The 25,360-nt window shown below is 47.6% G+C and overlaps 1 protein-coding gene across 1 annotated transcript; it reads left to right on the top strand.

Annotated features, from left to right (window-relative positions):
• Positions 1 to 4,879: 4,879 nt before the first annotated feature.
• Positions 4,880 to 24,323, top strand: WSCD1 (WSC domain containing 1). The gene is made up of 9 exons (XM_041482899.1): positions 4,880 to 5,056; positions 11,475 to 12,166; positions 14,902 to 15,016; positions 15,486 to 15,670; positions 18,261 to 18,382; positions 20,337 to 20,502; positions 20,999 to 21,163; positions 21,837 to 22,037; positions 23,084 to 24,323. The coding sequence occupies exons 2-9, from the start codon at positions 11,740 to 11,742 to the stop codon at positions 23,434 to 23,436; spliced, it is 1,734 nt and encodes a 577-aa protein (XP_041338833.1). The 5' UTR covers positions 4,880 to 5,056; positions 11,475 to 11,739; the 3' UTR covers positions 23,437 to 24,323.
• Positions 24,324 to 25,360: the final 1,037 nt, after the last annotated feature.

Genomic DNA, 25,360 nt, shown 5'->3' with positions numbered 1-25,360 from the left:
TCTAAAGTCAATGGGGCTAAATAAATCTAAAATTTACTTCTACTAAAAGTGTTATGAGGCCAAGGTCTTTTTATTCTTTAGGTGTTCAATTAAGCAAAAATCCAAAGATATGCTGGAGAATTTAAGACTGCCATGAACAGGAAAGCTTTTTAGTTAAGCTTTCATCTCTTCATGTGAAGAACTAAATTGATGATTTTTAAATAATTTACATCCCAGAAGTAGTGTTAAAAAATGTCCCAAATGGAGCTAAAAGCATCGTAAATATAATTTCCTGTCAGATTATATGAAATACCCTGATAAATGATCAGCTCTTAAAAGGACACTAACAGTGGACTTGGAAGGTCTGACTCCAGCTTTCTGAAAATGCCAGCTCTGAGCAGCTGCCGTTTGACTTCAGCTCTGTGTGCCCTGAGCAAGCCAGGAGATACAGAAGTATGAGTGTGCACTTTTTTCCTTTCTCTGACTTATTACATCAATGCTTATGTTTTGAAGAGCCTTATCCATCTAAGAAAAAAAGGGAAACTAGTCATCAACCCAGAACTTGGGGAAGGGGAGAGAGACATGACTGTTTATCTGCTCAATAAGGATCCTTTTGAACACATCACCAGCTGCCAACAAATGCAAATGTCTTTTATTTTCCTTTCAGTGAGTGCATGTGGGAGGGGAGGAGAGAGAGGAGGGAGTCTGTGTTAGCTCTGCTGTTACACTGCTGAATCAAGACAGCCACCTACCCATCATCTACTTCCAAATCCCTCTTGATTTTCAGACACATCTGACATTTCACAGCCTTCTGTTGCCCATCCTGTTTAAATATTAATGCATCCAAAGGTTCAGATGACTGCAGCCATCCAGAACAGAGAATCAGAAATTAAAAGCAAACAGGCAGAACAAAGCCCGGTAACGAGTGCATGGTTCTGAACTTGCTGGGAAGGCTGAGATGAGCATACAGTCAGCTTGAGCTGTGAGTCATCCTTTCTTGTTATTAATGCAGTATTTATCAGCACTCACTCCTTTCCTCATGATTTCTGCCAGCTCTGTTTTCACACCACGTTCATCACCACAGCTTTCCCGTTTCTGTGCCCAGCAGCCCAGCTCGTGTTCTCAGGCTCTGTCCGTGTCCCGTACTCCCATTGTGTCAGCAGCCCTTTCTCTGGGTGTTGTACTTCTTTTGCAGTGTTTGTTTTCTATGTGATGGGGCAGCAGTGGTGAAATAAAAAGTGACAGCCTGCGCTGAGTGTTGTTATGACGCCGTCATTTCCATTCTCAAGCAGATGGAGCCAGCACGGACTGAGCAGCTCTTTGGACCCTAAATGGCTTCAGCAGGATGGCTGACCTGAGCTCGGAGCCCAAGACATGGCACTGACCCTCAGAGCACAAGGGATGATCTCACTTGTCCTTCTGCTGCCACTGGCCTGGTCAGAGGCCGGGGTACTGCTGGACAGGGCTGGAGCATCTCTGCTCAGGAGCCCTCTCAGGCACTGCTGACAGTGCTGCTGCTCCCTGCACGTCCCGGCAAGCTGCACTGTCCTGGGCACAAGGAATGACCGTGGGCTCTTCCTCCAGCCTCCAGACCACCAGCACTGAATCTGCACGAAGAACCTGACCTGTCCCCATGGTCACACATGGACGGGGACAGCAAGGCCTGAGAAGCACATGACATGTCCAGCGGGGACATCCAGCAAAGCACCACAAGAGCTGAGAACAGACACCAAACACTTCACAGTCCCACCTTCCATGCTGACCTGTCAGCCATGGAGAGAGAGAAAGATAGAACTCTTGGAAGATGAAAACCATGCTCAGGAAAGAGAAGATGCCAAATGCAGACATTGTGGGAAGTGCTCAATGTTTCCTTCCATTCGGCCTGAAAGTCAGAAATTACAACGGCTGAACCCTAAGGAGAGGAGGATGAAAGGGCTTCGCTCCTGGGCATGTGACACTGCTCCCCTTTGTGGTACCAGATGCGGGGAAAGAGGAGAGAAGAAAAGCAAATCTGGAGCTGAAAGGCTCTTTTTTCCCCCTTTTTTAAAGAAAGAACAAAATTAAAACGATCCTGAAAGAACAACTCTTCCTTTCAAAGACATTAGTTTGGGAAGCTGGCTGTAAAAGGGTACATTTTTGAAATGTGGCTGCAGTTACCAAGCAACCTGCTCTGCTGGCAGCAGCGCGTCCGAATTCGGGGGAGGCAGAGCCCATGGCTCTGCCCTCCCAGGACAGCGAGGGCAGGCCTGGACAGCTGGCACACCACGGTGTGTGGAGCCAGCACCCTCCACCCTGAGTGGCCTCCAGAGCTAGCTGGGCCTTTGGAAGAAGTGAGGATGGCAAAACAATTAAGACATTGCATGGACAGAGGATGGAGGAACAAGGAGAAGAGGAAAATCTGAAATCAGCCCAGTAGCTGCAGCAGAAGAGCTCTGGGTTTATGTGAGCACAACTATAAGCATAATTTGATGTATATTAGTAAAACTAAGACAAACAGCAAACAAAATTCTCAATTAACATTCACAGTTCTCATATGCATTGGACACAGTGCAGTGCTTTGCAGGATTTTCTATAGCCCAGGGATCTAACAGTGGAAAGAAGAAAACAGATGCCCTGGGACCCAACTTTCCAGGCTGAAAAACCCCAACTCTGCCTGTGTCCAGAGCTTCACCAGAGCTTTCATTCCATTAAATCCACACAAGGATATCATTACATTTTTCTAATCATGAACTGTTTTGTTACATCCATTACTGTTCTAAATGGGAATTAGGCACAATGTGCACTTAATTTAGGTTATGAGTTGAGCTGGAAAAAAATCTAAGCATATTTCCAAGACAAAGAGCTGAGATGTTTTATTTCTCCCCATTTTGTGAAGAGAACTGGCCCCAAAATTTCACAACTTCACACTGTCCCAAATGTCTCCTGGCAGCCTCTGCCCCCAAAATGTCCTGAGCTGCCTGGTTCTGAGGGCTGGGTTCAAACCTCTTGGCTCAAAGCATTAACAGAAAGACTGTGGTTAAATGTTGTTTGAGACACCTGAGGATGCTAATAAACAAACTGGCATTAGAGGGGGTTCAATGCAGCGGGGCTCTGGTTTTACAAACCCCATCAGTTTGTCTGGGCTTCACCTGTGTTTAGAAACTGAGGCAGAGCAGCTGTGAGACCCCCAAACAATAGCGCTTGTTTTCATGTCAAACGTGTGCCAACAGCTCATATGTCAAAGTGACAGCAGGTCCCCGGGATGCTGCTCTCACCCAGCAGCTCTCCCTGGTGCTCTCAGTGCAGACCCTGCCAGCTGTCCCTCCTGCAGCGAGGGTCCCGAGTGCCCCTTCCTGCCACACCGCTCTGCTGCCCACGCACGTGCTGTGGGGCGCGCCAGGACTTTGGTACATTCTCAGCATAGTTTTTGTCACTGAGAATGCTGACTGCATTTTCTGCCACTGCTTCACCTGGGCACAGTCCTGCAATTCTATTGATTTAGGCCCCAACCCAGCACATTTAAAAATGTCATTACATTTAACATTTGATTAATTTAATTTCAGTAAAACTAAATTAATTTCAGAATTTTACAGCCTTAAAGCTGTACACCCACATGAAGGTTGGATGGGTTGCAATCTAACAGATGCACAACTTGTTGGGGTTGAGAATAGACCTTCACCCATTAGCATTTTAAAATTTGAATGTTACACTGCTAAGCCTCAGGGTTTTCCGTTTATCAGAATTCACCAAATCACTGCAGGATTGCAGCCCTGTCAGTCCATCAGGTCCCAGAGAACACTGGTTATGAGCAAAAGCACTTCAGTTGTTCATGTTGAGCTGAACAACCAGGTTCCTCTTCTCCAATGCCACGTGGAGATGGGAAAGCCAAGTGTCATTTAAGTAGTGCCAGCATCCCATTGTGGGGCTCAGACTCCACTCTTGGGGTGCAGTGCATGGAGAGATGCACACCCCTGCATCACTCAAGTCCACGGGACCTGTCAGAGCATGAAGCAATGTGCAGCATACTGAGAGGAAACAGGATCAGTCCCCACGTGGCATCCCAACTCCCTCTTTCCTCCCACATCAACAAAGCCAGGCATGTGTTGGGTCTGATGTTTCTGACCCACACTCTGTGGCACAGAGAAGAACCAAGGGTCGCTCCCATAACCACATTCTGTTTTGACTCCAAGAGATGGATCTCCACAGGTTTCATTAAATATGTGTAGACCATAGGATATTTCAAAACCCTAGGCAGGGGTACAGCCAGCCCCCATTTAAATGCAGGTGCTTTAAGAATAATTATCAGTTGCTCAATCTCCATGTGAAGCAGCAGCAGGACAGAGCTGGAACCTGCAGGGAAGGTGGCAGTGCAGGCAATCCTGAGGATACCAGCAACTGCCTTTCAGCTCTCACATTTATAAATAATTTATTTCCAGCCACCTGTGACCAGAATAACAATTTTCAGCCCGAAATCTCCAAGCTGGTGCTGGGAGGCCGTCAGGGGCTCGCTTTCCCGGGACCGTCTGGACCTGTTGGGAAGGGGTCCGGGTCTCCAGAGGGGCAGCTCTGAAGGGATGTGCCCCTAGCGGGAAGAGGCACGAGAAACAAACACGGAGCATCCGTTCAGCTGATCGCATTAGGGCTTCTCGCTGCTGCTGCTGCCACTCAGCTCTCTGCCGATGCAGCCATCCGTGCGTTTGGACAAACACCCAGGCAGAGGGAATGGGTAGGTCTGGAAACGTCGGCAGCTGCAGAAGGCTGCAGAGCTCTGCCGTGAAGCTGCCTTAGAGGAGAGGCTGCTTCCCCGGGCAGGGCAGCGTTATGAAACACGAGCGCTCTGGCTGGGCTTGAGGATTTTGGCAGCGCGGCGCGGCCGCTGCTCCCATCCTGCCTGGTGGCGCAGGAAGCCATGGAGCGGCTCCCCCCGGCCGGGCCCCGCAGGGCGCAGGACCCCGGCGCCCCGGCCCGGTGAGCCGCAGGGAGCCCGAGAGCCGCAGGGACCCCGGGAGCCGCAGGGACCCCGAGAGCCGCAGGGAGCCCGGAGAGCCGCAGGGAGCCCGAGAGCCGCAGGGAGCCCTGGAGGGACGCGGCGGCAGCGGTGAGCGGGGAGCGGCGAACGGGGCGCGGGGCTCGGGGCGCGGTGAGCGGTGAGCGGGACACGGTGAGCGGGGCTCGGGGCGCGGCGAGTGGGGCGCGGGGAGCGGGGCGCAGGGCACGGTGCGCGGTGAGCGGGGCGCGGTGCGCGGTGAGCGGGGCGCGGTGAGCGGCGAACAGGGCGCGGGGCTCGGGGCGCGGGGCGCGGTGAGCGGGGCGCGGTGAGCTGCGAACGGGGCTCGGGGCGCGGGGCGCGGGGAGCGGGGCGCGCAGCGGGGCCGGGCGAGCTCCCGGCGGGGCGCGGGGGCAGCGGAGCCGCAGACCCGCACGGCTCCGCGCGTTCCGGGATTACCGCTCTGCGCGCTGCGAGCCGAGGCAGCGGCAGGATTAGTAGGGAAGGGCAGAGGGAGCAGGATTTATCAGCTTTTCGGATATGCATTACGGCCTTTTGTAATGTTTCACTGGATTGTACGGGACTTTGCCTGGCTACAACAGGGGCTGCTCAGCCACAAAAGAAAGGTGAGGTTTTTCCTCTTTTTCTTACACCGTTCAGTATCTGCCTCTGCGAGCCGTGTGCCAGCTGGCCTGGGCACGAGCAATAACCGGACAACTTTTTCGAGACTGAGATATCAGCATTCATTGCAGTCTCAATGACTATTTGTTTTACTAAATTAATCCACAGCGTCTAAGTAAAGGGGCTGAGCAGCATTATTTACAAAGACTGCAGGTTGCTCTCGAGATGCCCGTCCCCAAGCATCCATGGAACATTATACTTGAAAAGTCAGCAATGGATACTGCAAGTGTGTGTGTGTCACAGCCTAGTGAGGCAGGCTGGAATGCTCAGCTTCTCCCATCAGTTTCTGGAGCATCACTGTGCTGAATAAATAGACTGTCAATGTTTAGTAGGTGAATGTTGCAGGAATTCAGATACTGAAGGGTTTATGAAAGACACTTCTAAAACACCTATGATTAAGTTACAGAGCTGTGCGTTCTTTTAATTCTAGTAGATTTCCTTGCACACAGGGAAAGATCTCATCTGTAGATCCTGTGGGCTAAGGCAAACATAAATATATGGTACATTTGTTACAACATTCTTGTGCAAAACTTCAGCCACAGACCACATAGGAGCTTTTGGAAACTGAAGATAGAGCATCATTTGCTGGGTGGTTGATCTCTTAATACCTAAGAACATACATCATGCATGAATGTTTTATTGCTAATTAAATACTTTTGAGATACAGTAATAGTTTGCTGAAAGCTTTCAGTTTATCAGAGAATGGTGACAGCAGACTGTATGTTACCTCTGGAGCACACATCACTGTTTACAGGATGCACACACATGGATGTGGACGCACATGTACACCTGAAATGTGGGTATGCATGTGTCTGCATGCATCTCTTCCACACTGGCATGGAATCAGTCCTACTGATTACTGCATTATGACTTGAGCTAGGTAAAAAGTGTGGGAATAATGGGGAAATACCATGGTGTGATCTCTGCTCAAGCTGTCCCTGAGCACTTTCCAAGTCAGCACTCTCACAATAAGCCTTGCAGGACCATCTGCCTCCCACAGGCTTCTCTGCATCCCTCACCTCAGGCTCACCAACAACATTATTGTCTGGATTTATACCTATGTATGCTAAAAGATTGGTCTTAAAAAGCCAAATATCTGGTGAAAGAGCCACTGGGACAGGGTTTGCACAAGTTAGTGCCAACTTCTCCAGCCTCAGGCTGCAGCTCTGCTGTGTGGCATTGCCTTTCCCTTCCAAAGCTGAATTATCTGTCTCTGTAAAACGCCTCCTGTATTGAATAAACAGGGTATAATATATATTTTAAATTTGTGTTACTTTCAACTTGATTTGACCAGTAAATGGACTATAGAGTTTTTCTTCATCTTTCTGCTAGCTCCACATAAAGATTTTTTCTTGTTTATCACAGTTCAGTGTTATTTAAAGGTTTTAACACAATCTCACCATCAAAGATAACTTTGCAATCTGATTACATCTTTAGCAAGCCCACGTGTAGCAAGCAATGGTAAACTCACTGGAGAGCCCTCTCAAGCTGCAGGACTTTTCACCACATCATGTGGAGAAATTTGGGGGCTTCCACCTAATTTCCAGCTTATTGGCAGACCTCCCTTGCTGGGAGACCTGTGGGGTCAGCACAGACACATCTTCTAGCAAGGAAAACTTTGTAATTTGTAAGAAGTGCTTGAAGTTTCTCAGAATGATTGGAATAAAGGGAACTGCAAAGAGTTGACAGGATCCCAACATCAAATCTGTGGCTTCATAAGAGTTTTACTTCCTATGTGCATTCACATAATTTTATATTTGTCTTGATTTTCCAAAACACTGAGAAAATGGCAGTGTGTATCCAAGGAAAAGGCTGCAAGACAGAATCCTTCAGCTGAGGCCTGACTGCATTTGTCTTCAAAGAAAGCTGACAAAAGAAAGGAGAGACATGGAAGAGGGATGGATTTTTCTAAAAATAGTAATCATGAGTCCAATTCCCTTCAGTTTACAACAGGAAACATCATCTTGCTTCCTTGCCAACAACCCTGAATTTGCAAAATCCTGCTGGTCTTTAGACAAGGACCAACTCTTGATGACCTGCAGCTGTCAGTGCAGCACTGACCCGAGCTTCTGCACTGAGCACACATCAAGGGACAGTCCTCAGTTAAGCAGCCCTTCACCTGCGAGTCTGGGGCTGTTTTTCAGTGTCTTCAGCCTTCACCAGCATTCATGGCATCACTGAAAACATTCAGTCTTCCCTTAAAAATTCTGTAAATGCTCCTTCAGCTAGGAGAGTAGAATTGCTGAGAACTTTATCGTGTTTCTTTTATTTCTCTCTGCAAATACATTAATGCTGCTGCCTAGTGTGATATCCTCTGTCACATTTTGCGGGTTCATTTTGGAAGCAAGGTACTGATCTGCTTTTCCTTATAGCAACTGTTTTGGTGGCAAGAGATCCTTTCCCTGCTGAAGTCCCAGCACCCTGTAGATCTGTGCTTCCACTCACCATTTCCAAAGCTGATAATTTCCAGTGCTAATTGTTGCCCTTTTTTCAGTGCAGTGTTAACCCTTTCATTGCCCTCTTTACCTAGAGGTCTCCTCTGCCATTTAACAGTTCTCACTGCCCATCGATTACCCATCGTTGTCCTTTCAATTATAATTTTATGATTTACTAACAACTTCCAATTCTTATGGTCCTAAGCCCCCTTTGGCTGTGAGAACTGATAAAGAGGGATAGAAGCCTTGTTTTCTTCCATTTAGCTTTATTCATTTTAGGTGAAACATGCATGAAAAAGACAAATGCCGCATTTTCTATTACAGATACTAGTTATTTCCTCCTTAGTCTTTCCTTTTAAATATCATCATCAGAAGTGATGCACTTCAGCTCTTTTAGGCATACTTTGATGATATTGCAATATGCAGTTTATGGAAAAATCAAATGACAGTTTTTATTTCAGCAGCACTTTGCTATTTCCCCACTAAAAAGCAACATTTAATTTTTGAGTTGCACATTTGCAGCAGTGGTTGTGGGCGGAGAGTCTGCTTATTTATTTGGTTGGGTTTTACTAGAATGTACTGTCATGGCAACTGCTCTAAGGGTGAGTGCATCTGGAGGTAATTCGTACGCATCATGTTGAATGCAGCAGAATTGCCTTGTACCATTTAAACTTTTTCAACCACTGGGCAAGGGCAAAGTTACTCCTTTGAGACTCCAAAGCAGCTTCTCCTTACTAAACAAACAAATACATAAACAAACTTGGCAGAGCACTAGGAGCAATGCCAAATATTTCTTGATGTTTGGATGCAGAGTCTGCTGCACAGTCAATTTAGGTCCAATACCTTGGGTGTTTTCCCCAGTTCTGCTGATGCACAGAAAGCTTTCCATCCTGCTCATGGGGAGGCAGAACATTCTGCCCTGCCCAGGTGCTGTTTGGGCAGGCCTTGGCCACACTGGTCTCCCTCGGCTCCAGGAGGCATTGCCACGTTCTGCCCAGTCAAATGCCAGATTCTCTCATCCTGGCAATGATGTGGCCTCCAGATGTTCCATTTTACATCACTGCAAGCATGGAGAAACCATCAAAATCCACTGACCAGCCACACAAGTGGTGTTAAAAGGGACTAAATTGGGCCAGTGATGCAGTTTCAAGCATAACATGCCTGACCGTTGCTACATGGTCTTGATGGCCCTTCTCCAGCCAGAGAGCTCCAGCTGTCCCAGCATGGCCTCTCCAACACCAGCAACAAGGACTCATCTGAGAACTTGGGCCTGAAGCATCTCTCTCGGTGAATAAACTAAAAGAGCTGTGAAACCCTGAGTTACAGATGGGCGGAAATGACTGCAAATCTGATATATTTATCTAGTCTTATCTTTCTGCTGCGGGGGGGAAATCTTAAACCTTTTGAACTTGTGTGTGACCGCAGCCATTGCCATCTCACACTGAGGGCTTGCTGCAGCTTCCCTGGGCAGGGCTGCCTCGGGCAGCGTGGAGAGCCCGGCCACCGTGGGCACCTGCCCTGCGGAGCCAGCCTCGCCTCGAGGTTCTGCACGGAGCACGGGCACCCCAGTCCGAGCCTCAGCTGCCTGATGCCTGCACTCTGCTTGCTTTCAGATCACACAGCTCCACTGGGAACTGCTCAAGTTTACGGTAGCCCCATGGCAGGAACAAGTAGTGAATGAAATCCCACCTGTGCTCATAGACAGTATTTCTTTGGATGAATTAGTGCAGTAACATCCTGCAGGATCTAATTATGGCTAATTTTCCATTCATTTGTCTCAGTACATCTGACCCTTTTACTGCAATTCTTGAGCACTCACAACATTGATCAGAGATTTAACTCTAAGGGTCAGCTCTTTAGCTGGTGTAAATCAATGCATTTTCTTTGGCTTTGGAGCTGATCCGAAGGGAGGTGTGTAACTTCTGCTGCAGAGAGAGCAGTCAGAATTCACTGAAGATGCTGCAGCCTGGCAGTGCTTTGCACCTGCTTGTGCTCACCAGCCCTTGGAGAAAGAGTAGCAATCAGCACATTGAATACTTCTGGATATTACTCAGTCCTCTACAATTAAAATCAGCATACATGTACTTAAAAAAAATACCAGTAATAAAAGTACATAAATCAGGTCTTCAAGATCACCTGCATTGTAAGATGAAAGACAGAGACTCCTGGCTTGTGACAGCCTCATTTAGGAATTGAGGCTAAAAGGTCACACAGAAGGAATTCAGGCTCAACTGACAAAAGATTTAACTGAGCCTTAATTTATTTTTGTCCTAGAAGTTTTGGATCTTTGGTTTGGTTGCTATCTAAGACAGAAAGAATTTGCATAAACAAATGAAAAGGAGAATTGGTGGAGACTAAATTGGTAACATTTATTTAATAAAGCAGCATAAATGAGCATCCACGAAACTTTCAATCAACAACTGAAACAAGAAACAGTGAGCAGATGTTCGTCGCCAGGACTGTGAATTTCAGGAGTGTGCCCCAACTGCAAGCTAAGCAAAAGTCATAATATTTTCTTTTCTGGAAAACACTGCATCTTTTCTCAACACTTGCCTGGCTCCACAGAGAAAGGATTGACTGGGAAAAAAAGGAATTTATGAGGAGATGCCAGCTTTTATTTGCCACGGGAGGTTAAAGGTTCCCCAGAGTACAAAGGAGCTTTTCTTGCCCAGACAATCCCATCGTGGTACACATCAGCACAACTAAAGCTGCAAAGCTTAGCAACAGTCAAGAGAGATCTGCTGAACTTGAGCTGAAATTTTTTCAAACATCCACTAGTTTTTCTCCACACGCATTCCCACATCAACAGTTGGCAATATGAATTCACTAAAAAAAAATATAGCGGGATCTCTGGTTTCTGTTAAAGCAATACACACAGAACCTCCAAATATCCTTCCAACATAAAGCCCAACTTCTTTGTGCTGCACAGAGATTAATAATTATTATCTTATCTATTGTGAGTTGATGCAATTTCTTTTTTCCTCCCACACACCCACACTTCTGTTTCCTTCTGATCTTCATTTGTAGCTGAGCTACTGTTTAGCTGAAAGGAAGGAATTTGGTAATACCTCCCTAAAAAGATGCCTGTGACAAAGGATGGAGATGTTGGCTATTGATAAAAGAAAATAAAGAACTTATTTTCCAAACATCCCAAGAGAAATAACCTCATCATTAAGGTATTTCTTGTGCATTCCAAGTTAAAAGAAAGAAAAGAAAAAAGTCTGAAGATCTGAAACTCGCTTGAGCTCAATCAATCGTTCTCATTTGACTATAGTTCTTAACGTGCATAATTATAAGCAACAGATGGAGAAATGCTCAGATAAAGCCAAAAGGGGTGGGTGGGGGAAAGTCACCCTGATGGTGGATGTTTTCAATTTGGATGTGAACCAGCCTTACACCCCTTGGTCTTTCAGGTTCCAGCATCGGCTGTTGGGCAGCTCGGCAGGGCACGATGAAGGCATCGGCCCGGGAGCCCGCGGAGCCCCTGGGCCAGCCAGGCGCCTGAGGCTGGCAGCAGTGCCACGCCAGCCTGGCCGCTGCTGCACACGGCTGGGAGAAGCTTTCCATCAGGAGCAGGCACCGAAGTGATGGGCTGAACTTATGGGAGGAATGAGTGTCTGGCCAGGCGAAGATTTGGAGGCCTGTTGGGAAGCGTGAAGGGCCAGTTTCAGTAAGGGCATGGCCAAAGCTTTCTTCAGGCTACAGAAGTTTCTCCGCCGGATCCAGTTTCTGCTCTTCTTCCTCACAGCAGCTTACCTGATGGCTGGCAGCCTCCTGCTACTGCAGCGGACCCGCTTGGTTCTCCAGCAAGGTTCGCGTGGGACCCCCAGTAACCAGGCCCTGCCGGTGCCCGAGGAGGTGAGCAGGGTTGGGGTCGCCGAGCCCAGGAGCCCGCAGAGCCCCCGGCCCGGCCCCAGGCTGCTGGTGGGCATGGATGCGCTGCAGGAGCCGGCCCCGGACCAGCGGCACAGCCCGCACTGGCTCGCGTCCCGCAACTCGGAGCTCAGGCAGCTGAGGAGAAGGTGGTTCCACAGGCTCAGCAGCGAGCAGGAGCCCCTGCAGACAGCAGGATTTAAAGCAATGAAGCGCACTGCTGAGCACAAAGGTAAGGGACGGGCCCTGCCCGTTTTCTGGCACACGCATAGGCTGCGCTTTGCTGATCCCGAGCAGACACAGGCGAGCACCTGCAGCTCTGCCTTCCTCCTTGCTCATCACCACTTTCAAAACTGTTCTTAGCATATGCCCAGGCCAAAGTACAAAGGATCCATGTTGGGTGACTGCTGTGCTCTCACTGCAGCAGCAAAGTATGAGCTGTAATCTTTGATGCTTTGCCTTTTAGAAGAACTTGTTGTTCTTAGAGATGTTTCACTGATAATAAAACAGGAATGGGATCTGGATGACTAGACACCACATTTCAGAACTGTGTTTTAGTTTGTTGAATAAATTTGCCCAAAGAAAAGGCACAAAATCCCACAAAATGGGTGCCACATCGTGCTACTTACTGAGGGAATTGTCAGAAATGGGAATGAGAAGGTGATAGTGGTGGGAGATGAGTCATACAGTGTGAGTCAGGCAAACTGAACTGCTGGAGTTACCTGAAGCTCCAAGGTGCTCCACAGATGCTTCAGAACACCCTGTTGGAGGCAGATTTTGGTGACAGAGGAGAGACTGAGAACTGCTCAGCCAGGGCCTTGCTGAGGTTCTAGCTACTGATGAGAGGGGCCAGGAGAACTATTTATTTGTACGTCTCACCATATTGAACTGTAGACTCAAATATACATCATTTGAATATCTGATTGAACATGAAAGGGCATTATTAATAACAATATTGTTAACAAGCACTGGAATGCCTTTGAAGGTAATTAATTAAAACTTAACTACCTACGTAGAGCATGTTATCTTCTCCAATTCATTTCTAGTAAACTTAGGGGCTTGTTATTTCATTATGGATCCCTTTCAAGACCTAATGAACTCCTCCGTGCTTATAATGCTTGATGATGTTTCAGTGATGCCCTGTGGTTCTGCTTAGCAGAGCAGCGTTGTCTGGCCACGGAGGCTGGGCTCGTGCACCCCTCATGGGTGTCACCCTCATACGGCTGTGGCTCCCAGGCAGTACAGCTCTGCCCTGGGGGCTGCCAGCCAAGCACCCTTAACCCAAGCCACAAACGATGCCATGTCCCCAGCCTGTTGTGAACCTGCCGGCTCACTTTGCCTCGCTCTGTCTCCACCCAGGAGCACGTGGCCTTTGGTGAGAAAATCCAAGTCCTTTTTTTCCTCCAGGTCAGGCTATCTCACCTGCTGACATTGCAAGTGGCTCAGGGTAGGGACCACACTTTTCCTGACAGAGACACTGAGAAATACTGTTAGTACAACTGTGAGAGTTTTCTATTCTGATTGCTCCCAGTGGATGTAGTTTTCCATGCCTGGTCCTGCCGTTGAGCAGGATGCAGAGGTGACAGGGGCTCTATGGCTGACGTGACGTGACGTGCTGCTCTGAGACTGTGGCATCTCCGTGACTCAGTCATGGCAGGATGTGGATGAGAAGCTGCTGCCAGGCTGGCCGTGGCTTGGGAGGGACACGGGGAGGAGAGCACACGGTGGCTGGCCTGCCCAGGACCCCCCAGGCTCTTTGGCCCCACATCCTCAGTTTTCTGCTGCTACAGGTTTGAGTCAAAGTACCCAAATCAAAAGTCTCCAGTAAAATGTGGAGCATCTTTGTTGCAAGTGCGTGACTCCCACCTCGTTAATGGTGTGCTGGGGGTGTGTATTCACAGCTTGTGAATTTTCTAATTACACATTGGCAAATTACTGTGTGCAGGTCTTTGAATCTACTGTTGTGTTTGTGATATTTAAATGTTTGAGTTATTATTCCTGGCTCCAAAATCCCTGACGGAGCAACTCAAACTTCCTTTTTCTTGTGGATTAGTTAATATAATGTTTTTTATTTTCATTTTTCACCATATATTCTTTTTCTATCCACATTATTTAATGTGTGCTTACATTATTTAATTTCCCTGTGTTATCATCTCAGTGTTATTTCTAAAATAAAATTTCCTTTTTCCTTCATATTTTGAAGATAAAATGTACTTATAGACGTACAACTGCTGTATAATAGTGGGACTCCACATCATCATTCCAACTGTATATTAAAAAATGGGCTGGATTTTTAGAGTATTTTGTTCATGACAACAAAAATTAGGCTGAGCACTGAATGCAGTCTAAGAGAAATATTTATCTTTCCTATGCTAAGTAAAGCAAGACATATTTGAAGAGATTCCTTTGCACCAGAGAGGAGATAGCTCAGTGTGATGGCTACATTGTGCTGCCTAGTTAAAAGTGAATTTATCTTTCCATTACAGTTTTAATGTAACTCTCTATATCCAAAGAAAATTGATTTTCTTAATATTTCTCTTGCACCATCTCATTATCAACTAGAGATTTTAAAGAACACTTGGGAGAAATCCAACAGGATTTCTGGAAGTTTTTAGCATTTGAAGGCTACATTCTCCTGTACTTTAGAGAAGTGCTGTGTTTTGTCACCCAAAGGAGGGAGCTGAGCAGACAGCAGCTGCAGTCCTGGTGGGCTGTGGACTCTGGGTATGCAATGGCTGTGGAAGGGAAAGTCTCGTTTCCTTTTTTCCCATTTCCACGGGACAGTGGCACTGGCCCCTTTCCAAGGTTCAGCAGCAATGGAGAGTCTGCAGAGGGGTGGGACCCCAGCCAGGCTGGGGCTTGACCAAACTCAGCCTGCTTGCAGCAGGAGGCACTGGATAAGCTTGGGGTGGATTCTTCCCTTCTGTCCCAGGTACATTGCCTAACCCTGGTCTTGCATGCACACAGGCACCTACATGGGCTGCTTCACTCACGATTCGAGGGAGAGGACACTGAAGGGAGCTGTCTTTTATGACTTAAGAAAAATGACAGTAGCTCACTGTCAGGAAGCTTGTGCTGAGAGGTGAGTGGTGTTTTTTCATTGCAAGTTTTCTCTTTTTTGACAATAAGTGGAACTGAATTTGAAATGGGAAAAGCATTCCTATGTTAAACACACAGCATCTACGAAAACAGTGATTATCTCATACCTTCAGGCACAGCATAGCTCTGCTTGAAGCAGACTGCTGCACTGCTGTCTATTCTCTATGGCACCATGGCTACTTACATTATATTCTCTATTGTCCTGGACAGAAGTGACTGTTTGGTTAAATAGTCCTTGTAAGATATCTATCTTTTGTTAGACATTGGTCTCTGGCCCGTATCTCGTTGAGGGGCTGCCCCTGCTGAGGAGGCCACGCTGACTCCAGGATGGACTCAGCCCCAGAGCAAGGCAGCAGGAGCACGGGGGACATGGGGACGGGCTCGTCCCTCCCTCAGTACAAAGTGGGCAGCAGACGGGCCCCTCTGTGACAGGGCTGTACTTCTGCTTGCAGGGCTTACAGCTACGCGGGCCTGGCCTCCGGAGCAGAGTGCTACTGCGGGAACTCGCTGCCGGCCGCGGCCGCCCAGCCCCAGGAGTGCAACAGCGAGTGCAAGGGGCAGAGGGGCTCCGTGTGCGGGGGGCTGGACCGGCTCTCGGTCTACAGCCTGGAGCAGCTGCGGGCAGCAGCCAGGCCACGTAAGTGCGGTGTGACCGGGCACGGGAGGCCACACGGAGAGATGTCACGGCCAGGCTGAGCACGGCGGCTGTCCCTGCTGCTTGTCTCGCTCCGTTTGCCACCGGAGTTTGAAGCAGCAAAGGACAAAGGTGCCTGAAGGGCACAATGTCCATTTGCTGCTGGTCTGGTCCCTGGCTTCTCCCCAGAATAGCAGTGCTGCTCACCACCCCAGAGCGGGGACATGTGCCTGGCACGCTGCCTCGGGGCTGGGTTCCTGTCACCAGGGAGGAAACTCAACACAGTGCAGAGTGACTGCAACAGGAGCGCAATTTCAGCGGAAAAAACACTCCCTTTGGTATCTACCGAAGGGGTACCAACCCATGTGTGTTTAAGAAATAGCCTTGGAAGAAGTGCCCTGTAACAGGAGGGCAGAAAAGGACTCAGATCAAGGCCACCCTATGCTCAGATGATGCTAAACAAAATGAGTAATCTGTGACTGCGAGGAATAAGTGGAGGCCAGAAAGAGCCACATCAATCCCTTTCCTGAGAGAAATGAGACCAGAGTTTTGCTTTTCCGTGGAGTTCTGTTTCAGCAGGAGTTGGGAATTTTGTTCCATCTTTAGATAGTCCATCGTTACCCCATTGTTCAGTTAGCTGCCATGGGGGACTCTGTGGATAAACCTTTAGGCAAACACAAAGCACATAAGAGATCTAAACTGCTGATCACTCTTTGCAATTGGCAAGCTCACAAGACTTTATGGATATTATTTGCTGAGAAGAAACACCAAGACCTTAGGTTGTGCCAGTATCGATGGTCCTTCATTTCTTCTTAAAGACAAGTCAAAGTTTGTACAATAATCCAACCAGCTATATATAAATTATATATCAAAGGTACACAGACCTAAATTGCTACTGTCAGGCTGACAGGCATGTTGGCAGGTTTCCCAGGACATGTATTGCTGTTTAAACCCCCAGTATGAAATATATATACACATTCCTCAGGAAAAGACACCATTTAATTTTTTTTAAAGTATTAATGAATTACTCCTCAAATTAGTCTAGCCTGAAGCTAGAGTTGTAATTTTCTTGCCCTTAGTAATACCTGATCGTTGTCTGTTTGAAGAATCCCCCTGACACAAACCAGCTGAGTGGCCAACAGAAGTATTAATCATAACGAACGAGTATGTTAGAAAGTAACTCTGAGACTGCAAAGGCTCCCATGATTTACACTGCGTACTGTAGAGCACAGACCTCACATAAGTCTTTTACATGGAGCAGATTCAGTGGCATCTCCACCTAAACATTCCCAGACGGGGTTTGCTCTCTCCCCTCTCCGCACCGTGGTTCCCCGACTCCTGCCCCCATGTCATGGTAAGGAAGCCCAGAGTGTGCAGCTGCGGCAGCCAGGGTGGCTGTGGCACCCCGAGTCCTTCCCCCCAAAAAGCAGGCAGACCACACAGACCCAGCTGTTTCCAGTGTAATCCACAGATGCGTCCTGCTCCCTCCTGATGCTGGTGTAGGCAGGTCAAGCTTTCTTTCTGACTGCTGAGAAAACTCTAAACATGTCTGCAAACATTTTGTTTCAGGAATATATGAATATATATATATATATATATATATATATATATGTATATATCCATCAGTGTGAGATTTAGTAGAAGACCTTTCAAGAACATCCTGAGAAGTCCAAACACTCCTTTTATTCTTTGGTGCCATGCTCAAAGGGACCTAGTCCTAAGTAGATTCCTGTTTCTTTCAGCTTGGGTGGAGTTATTTTATTTTCACATCACCTGAGTCATCCCAGAGATCCAGCTCTGCTTCTAGTAAATGGTCTGAATAGTTACAAGAATAAAATTTAAGCAGCTTCTCCTTAGATTGCTCTAGGCTCTTGCTAGAGAGTCTGGGCTTTTCTGCCAAGAAATTAATTCAGAACCAATTTTTTTTTTTTTTTCGTAACTGCACCACGTCTCTCCTGTCATTCAACTCACTTCCCACATCAGTTCTGGCAATACTGTTTAAGGGAGCAATAGTGCCAGGCTCTGTGGTATTTCCACAGAAGCAGGTGGAATCAGAGGCTGGTGCTGAAGACACAGAGGAAGCTGATCTCCCTGAGCAGCTGACAAAAGCCAGGGTTAGAGTCTGAAGGGCTGCAGCCAACTCCCTTGGCCCGAAAAGGCGTGGGAGCAGAGGGGCAGCTGAAGAGGAAGGTGGGTCTGATGGAAGGGTTTTCAGAAGTCATTCTGATGCAGAAGCTTTGTAGATTTTTATTAGGGCTTTTAACTCATTGTGGGGAAAGCAGGCCTTCAGAGGAAAGTGGGACCTGCAAACAATAGTGATGCCCTCCGCTGGTGGAATTTCACTCAAACTCAGTGCTGCAGTGCTGCTTCCCGTGGTTAGTACAAAGATAAAGGCATGTGCTCCTTTCAATACCACAAGATTTGCAACACGTTTTTGTAGCATACATTACAGTTTCTCTTATTTCTGCAGCCTTTGTAATACAAAATTTATTTTATTATTTTTTGCTTCTGAACCTAATATTATTCTTTGTGAAAGAGGCGGGATACTACGGACATCATTTTCTTAAGAGAAACCTATTTCATATCCCCGCAGGGAGGAATGTTATCTATCGAGGATGTTTTAGAGCTCCAGAAAATTTAACAGACACCTTTCCAGCCTCTTTGATACAGCCCAATTTGACGGTGGAGATGTGCTCTGAATTTTGCTCCAAGAAAGTAAGAACAGTTCTCATTTCACATCCTTTCTTTTGTTGTTATTTTAAATTCTAATCTACTGAGGGGAGGACAGAGATTAGTGCCTTAGAGCTTTGAATTTGCAAATGAGTTTCTAAAGGACAAAACTCATCAGAGTAAATACCCAGTGATGCATCTGGTCCAACTGCTGGAGTGGGGATGGCGGGAGGGAAAGTCATCAGAGTGGTGCCACCAGACATGATACACAGGCAAGCTGCTCTAAGTAATGAGTATCGACCGAGAGGAAATCGATACCGTTTCCGTGTCACATTCCAATCAAGCCCTGAGTCACATCTGCCCCCGCTGCAGCTCATGGGAGACATGCAGCCAGAGGGTGATGTGGGCTGGCAGCACCCCAAACGGGGCTCCAAGGGAGCCGGCTCCGCTCAGGGAGCCACGCACAGGGCACCCTCTGCCTTAGTGGCTGTTGGTTGCCTTCCCTTCCTCCCCACTCTGATGGGGCTGGGTTTCTCTACATGGGGTTCACTAAATGGTCAGATTTTGCCGGCAGCCACATTCAGCCTCATGCACTAAACTCAACATTCAATTACTTTTTGCAGCATCACGAAATTGATTAAAACTATTAGCTGGCTGATTACAGTGCTTTGAACAGGACCCGTGGCCTGACTGCAATCTCCTCTCCCACAGAATAGGCAAATAGCCTCAAGTTGCACCAGGGGAGGTTTAGATTGGATATTAGAAAAATTTTGAGATTTCTCATGCAAAACCCACTCCAGATTTCTCTCCTTCCTCACTCATGTGCTGCCCAAGCCACAGGAAGGTTGTGCAGGTGAGGGTCAGCCTGCCCTGGGGACAGACACTGCACCACTGGCACCCTGCACTGACCACCTTCTGAAGACGAAGGAGGACAGAGGAGCAGTTATTCTGTTGCCTCACAGAACCTCCAGCCTTCCAGAAAAATGCATCACTTGCAGAGGCCACTTGGCATGAGGTACAAGGAACACTCTTATTCTAGGCTGTGTTTGAGGGCAGGGATACTTACTAATTTCTCAAACTGAGAAACACTGCTTCATTGTAAAGGAAAAAATTCTGTTTGCAGGCAAACCCAGAACTGTTTTGCCCTTGGATCAAATCTGTAAATAGTTTTTGACAATGTCATATCTCATTCGCTAAGTAAATGTTGGCTGTTGGGCACACACAGCACATGAGTTGCATTCGACTCCTTATCAGAGGATGAATGCATGGGAAGAGCAAGAGATAAGCTGCTCAGCAGTCCTGTCACATGCTCCCAGACTCCAAAAGACATTTAAAAGGCAAAAAGTGTTGATATGGAATAGATGGACTGGAACGTTCTGCACTCAAATACTCCCTGAACTTCCTTCAGCCCGCCCACACAGCCCCGTGCCACCAAGAGAGCCCACGGGGGACTCTAAGGCAACCCAAATCTTTCTGGTAAACAGTAGAAAATCTGAATTTTAGGGCCAGTAAGCAACTGCTAATTTCTTCAGCAAATATTTAGCACATTTCCCTCAAACTTGTTTTAATTTTTACCATTATTAGCCCAGCAGCTGGGGTTCAGTACCCCACCACTACACAGCTTTGCAGCCTGTTACCCTTTCTTGGTAATATTGGCACACCAAAACCTGAATTACTCTGCATCAAATCCATTCAAAAACACTTCTTACAGACAAGAATTTTCCTTAGGAATTTACTCCTTGCAAACAACACTAACTTCCTCATGATTGCACACCTTAGTAGGCTTCCTATCTAGAAGCAAGGTGAATTTCAAACTTTACAAATACGAAGACAGTAACAGGAAAGTAGCAGGAGCTTTAGAATGACAATGCTTTGATCTTGACAGTGAATCTTTATCTTGGCGTCGTGAAGATTTATTTTCTTTGCATGGCAGCAGCATTCCCTGCAGGCTGCTGATGCCACGGCACGTGCGCTCCGATGCGCTTTCCCTCTTTGGCAGGAGTTCCCGCTGGCAGTGATCCGAGGGCAGGAGTGCTACTGTGGGTACCCCACCAGGCGCTTCTCGCTGCGCGAGGGCACGGACGGGCGGCGCTGCAGCGGGAGCCGCAACGCCAGCAGCGCTGCTGGGGGAGAGTACTGCCTGGTCTACCAGACACCTGTGCAAGGTACACGCTCGAGCCGTGCTAAGCCAGGGCCACCGCTGCTGCAAACAGCCCCCGGGCCCCCTCCGCAGAGGGTAAAAGTGATCTCGTTTGCAGCAGTCTGAGCCACAGTAGTGGGTATCACCATATGGGCAGCAATTTAGGAACAGTCTTTCTCTAAATTCCCCTCTTGCAATCATGCTCGTGAAGATGCGTCTTTCCATTCTGTCATTACGCAACACCTTTTAAGACAACTCGCTGGCAAGCAGAATGGTTTGTTGCAGCTTTATCAAAAAAGCATTGCCTTACACAAAACCAGCAGAAACCTCTTTGAGGATAATCTCTTTGGCCTCATACAGCTGAATTAATTTTAGGAAGTAGCTGACTCACAACCAGACCAAATTGATATGCTATACTACTAAGAGAGAGAAGGAGGAAGGAATAAACTGTAATCAAGAGCTGTCTGTGGAATTATTAAAAAGCCACAATACTAACAATGAAGTATCCTCTCTCCTCACAGACACCCGCTGCACGGATAGGAAATTCTTAACCACCAAATCCAAAGTGTTTGTTGCTTTGTCAAGCTTTCCTGGGGCTGGGAATACGTGGGCACGCCATCTGATAGAGCACGCCACAGGATACTACACAGGAAGTTATTACTTTGATGGAGCCCTCTACAACAAAGGTATCGGGTCCCAGGAGATGCGACACAGGCAGCCCTCCCAAAGCACAGAGCTTTACTTATTGCCCTGTCATACTTCTGCTCGAGCCAGCAATGGCTGTTGTTGTCGGCACGTTTGGTACAATTGAAACATGCCTGGGCCGAGCAGCCTCCCGCAGTGCAGATGGCAGCAGGGACAGCTCCAGCAGCACGCTGCTCTGGCACGCAGCTGCCCTCACAGACAGCAGCCAGGCTCTCCATTTGCAAACGGGCACGCTGCCTGCACTGGTGCCCCCTGCACACACACATGTGCTGCTCCCACCTGACAGGCTGGTCCAAAAGAGCAGCTACCTAAACACTGTGGGTAAGACCCTTCAGCAAACATGTAGGTTAAATTTTCAAACATTACTAATTACTCTGGGAGAACAGTATCTTGAGGCAACAGAGGTTCAGCAAGCACCAAGCACTGGCCCTGTGAAAAGCTGCCTCATTGCAGTGTGGGGCTGAGGATGCCTCCCCTAGCAGAGGGATAGCCTGGCTGCCAGCACGTGCCCAGCGTGGTGGCTGGGCTCCAGCCATGCTTCAGCTGATTGGTACTGTCACACCAGCTTTACACCACTGTAGGGAACGATTTAGTGGGAAAAGGCACAGACATATAATCAGGCAAAAAAGCCAACAATCCTATCTTGTAAAACAGGTTTTAAAGGAGAGAAAGACCACTGGAGAAGTAGAAGGACCATCTGTGTGAAAACACATGAAAGTGGCAAGACAGAGATTGAAATGTTCGACTCGGCGATCCTGTTGATAAGGAACCCGTACAAATCACTGATGGCAGAGTTCAACAGAAAATACGCCGGGCACCTGGGCTATGCCACTGACCGCAACTGGAAGAGCAAAGGTGAGCATTACCCCAACACAGACTGGTTTGAAACCCAGACTGGTTTGAAAGCCATCTCCTCAGTGTGCTGGGAAGGGGGGACACACTAGGACCTGAGTGAGTGCTGCTAACAAATTCAGTGGGACTTAAGTCCTGCCACAGCTGAGATCAATTCCAAAACCTCTGACACCTGCACAGTGGGAGCAGTTGTGGTCTTGCTGTATGTCCACCCCCAGAGGCGAGGGGAGAGCAGCAGCATTGCCACAGGCACACGGGAGCATCACTGCACTGCTGGGCATAGAAAACATGTCCATGTACAAGACTCCTCTGCACAGCCCATTTGCTAGGCTGAGGTGAAGAAAATTTGCCCCTACAGCATGTAATAACCATGAGAAATCTAACTTAAGGTCTGGAGGATCCAACGGAGCATGACATTTCATGATGGATATTTTACAGCACTGCACAGGTGCTACTGCATTGCAGAAAAATAAGGATAACAGCAATAAGTGGACCTGAAATTCAGTGTCCCCTGAACACATGAAAAGGCTTCAGAACCTGCCTGCCACACTTCACGTGTTTGACTGGCAACTGGCTGGTGACTGCAATTTCCCCACTATATACACTGCTGCATTCAGACTTTGCAGCAGAAAAACCATTTGGCTTCCATTTCTCCTTGTACATATTTTAGGCATTACAGCTGTGGCTTGGCAGAGGGCTGGGGGGAAAAGTGTCCTGTGTCACAGCACATTTCTTTCCCAGGCTGATGTATCACCTTTCAGCAGTCACAACTCAAGACCTATTCATCAAAAACTGACAAAATAGCCCCCAGAAAAAAGTCTGCTGGGGATGGCTTTCCCATACTGCAAACTGCAAATTGTTACATTTCAGCCACAAATGCTCTTTGTCCAGCCCAAAAGCTTTCACTAGGACTGTCTTGACTTCAGGAAATTAAATTATCAAAGAGAGCAAATAGAGATCAAGGTATCATTAATGTCTAAAGCAAAGGAAAATTGCTGACATGCAGCATGGCTAACAGTGTCTCATTTTCTGGTTTCCTGGCCATCCAGAGTGGCCGGATTTTGTGAACAGCTATGCCTCCTGGTGGGCCTCCCATGTCCTGGAGTGGCTGAAGTATGGGAAGCGCCTGCTCGTTGTGCATTATGAGGACCTGAAGCAGAGCCTCATCCCCAAGCTGAAGGAGATGGTGGAGTTTCTGAACGTGACAGTGACAGAGGACCGGCTGCTCTGTGTGGAGAACAACAGGGACGGGAATTTCAAGCGGTCTGGTGCTAAGCAAAAGAATTTTGAGCCATTCACCCAGGAAATGAAAGATCTTATCAACAGATACATCCTGACAGTGGATGAAGCCCTAAGGGGAAGAAACTTCTCAGGGCTGCCCAGAGAGTATGTGCCAAGATGATAGGCTGCTATCACACTGCTGTGGTTAAAAAGGAAGGTTGTTTTGTTTTTTTTTTTCTTAAAAAAATGGAAAAAAAACCCAAACAAAAAACCCACAAACAAACAAGAAGAAAAGCAAAAAAAGAAAAAAAATGAAAAAAAAAAAAAAAAACAATCAAAGAAGACCAGATCTCTTTAGCAGTTATGGCAAAGATACTTGTGGAGGCTGCTGAGCAGTGCAGCAGTTGGGAATGCTGGGTTTTGTCAGCCCCAGACAGCCCCAAACCTGGCTCCAGGGGCATGGAGGAGACCCCAGAGGGGTGGCAGAGAAGGGAGTGCCACCTCTGCTAGGGGCTTGACACAGGTTTCTGCACCTCCATCTCTTCATCTGGAGAGTCACAGTGGGTCTGGGGGGACACCGGGGCCAAATGTCACCACAGCTCTTGGTTCTAGAAATGCTCAGCTGGGAAGACCTGGAGAACAGGGCCAAAGGAGGTGAACCCCAGTCCTTCTGGCCCCAGCAGGGGTAGGATCGCACCTCCTACCTCATCCCTGAACCCCTGGAGGAATTCCAAGGCAGTCCAACCTGGAGAACCACAGCTACTTAGAGCTGCCCTCTGGAGCCCCCTCCAGCAGCCCTACAGGTTTGATTTTTAACTCCTGCAGTCACCTTGGGTGTGTTTGACCCTGCAGGTGGCCCGTGTGCAGTGGGGAGAGAACAGGGGCACCCAGGGCTGGCAGGGCAGCTGGCCCCATGATCCTGGGCCACTGGGCAGCTTGGAGGTGATTAATCCCAGTAGCCAAAGGGGCTGCCCTGCTGCAAGATGCTTCTGTTCACGCGAAGTAAAGGATTTCTTAAAAATTTGAGTGAAAATACTAATTTTAATAAAACAAGTTTATATAAAGGGAGCTGAACTTCCTCTGCCTGTGTTTTGGTACCTTAAAAACAATACAGGACATGGAGTACCCTTCAACCCAAGTCTCTCCCTATTTACACCCCACATGTGGCTCATCTCTGTGCCACCTGCCTGGTGTGGGGCTTGTTGTGGGGCTGTCACATCCCCATCCCTAATACTCAGTGCCTTCCTTGGCAGTAAAGGTCTCAAGGGCCACAAAGGTGTGAGGGATTGCGGTGGACTGAGCTGGTTCACAAGGAAAACAGAAATTATTTTTGTTTATGCAAGGGGTACAGCTCAAAAAAAACAACTCAGTTTGGGTGCTGTAAGCTCAGATAAAGACAAGTGGTGAGACCTTGAGGTGCCTGTGCAGGGTGGCACAGCCCTCCCATGCAGCCCCCACGCAGGAACACAGCTCACACACCTGTACACCAAAGAAAAAACCCAAATAATGCTGTGCCAGTACCAAACACCACAGGCAGTACAGCAACACCCGGGTACAGAAACTTTCCCATAAAGCAGAAAAATAAGGATGCTACAGAACAGGACTATCACCATCTCACTCTGACTTAGTAAAGAACTGATTATTTTGGAAATTATGCATTAAAGGTCTTCCAAGTTTCATTTGGGCAGCAGTTGATGTTGATGGATGTGGGTCACATCCCACAAAGTTTGAGCCCAGCCTATGGAAGGAGCACAGATACTTCACAGAAAGAAATTCCTCTTAGCCTCACTGAATTATATGCCTGAGACCGCAAACCAGGATTTGGGCCCACCACAAAACATGAAGATTATGAGAATGACATTTTATTATATTGCCTTTCCAATCTTGTCTAGCATTACAGGATCATTTAAAAAACATTTTGATCATTTCAAACCTGCAAATGGTGAGCAAGGACTGGCTGTAAACTCTCAAGAAGGCAATTTAATTACACATATGTCCTGTAATGAAGACTCTAGGTGGCTAAAATTAGAGCTGGCAAAAATTATGAATATGCATTAGCTCTGTAATGCCAAAAATCAGCTCGTTTAACAAAAAAAAAAAAGAAT

Source organism: Pyrgilauda ruficollis, unplaced genomic scaffold, assembly GCF_017590135.1.
Source record: "Pyrgilauda ruficollis isolate IOZ18807 unplaced genomic scaffold, ASM1759013v1 scaffold59, whole genome shotgun sequence".
Taxonomy (NCBI): Eukaryota; Metazoa; Chordata; class Aves; order Passeriformes; family Passeridae; genus Pyrgilauda; species Pyrgilauda ruficollis.
The sequence above is the reverse complement of the archived record's forward strand: the minus strand, read 5'-3'. Positions and strand labels throughout refer to the sequence as shown.

What these genes read in the sequence shown, in the direction of transcription:
- WSCD1 (XM_041482899.1), top strand. Translation starts at nt 11,740, where the DNA reads ATGGCCAAAGCTTTCTTCAGGCTACAGAAGTTTCTCCGCCGGATCCAG. An exon ending in CTGAATTTTGCTCCAAGAAA is followed by an intron (nt 18,383 to 20,336) that starts GTAAGAACAGTT and finishes CCTCTTTGGCAG; the next exon opens with GAGTTCCCGCTGGCAGTGAT. An exon ending in TGGAGCCCTCTACAACAAAG is followed by an intron (nt 21,164 to 21,836) that starts GTATCGGGTCCC and finishes CTTGTAAAACAG; the next exon opens with GTTTTAAAGGAGAGAAAGAC.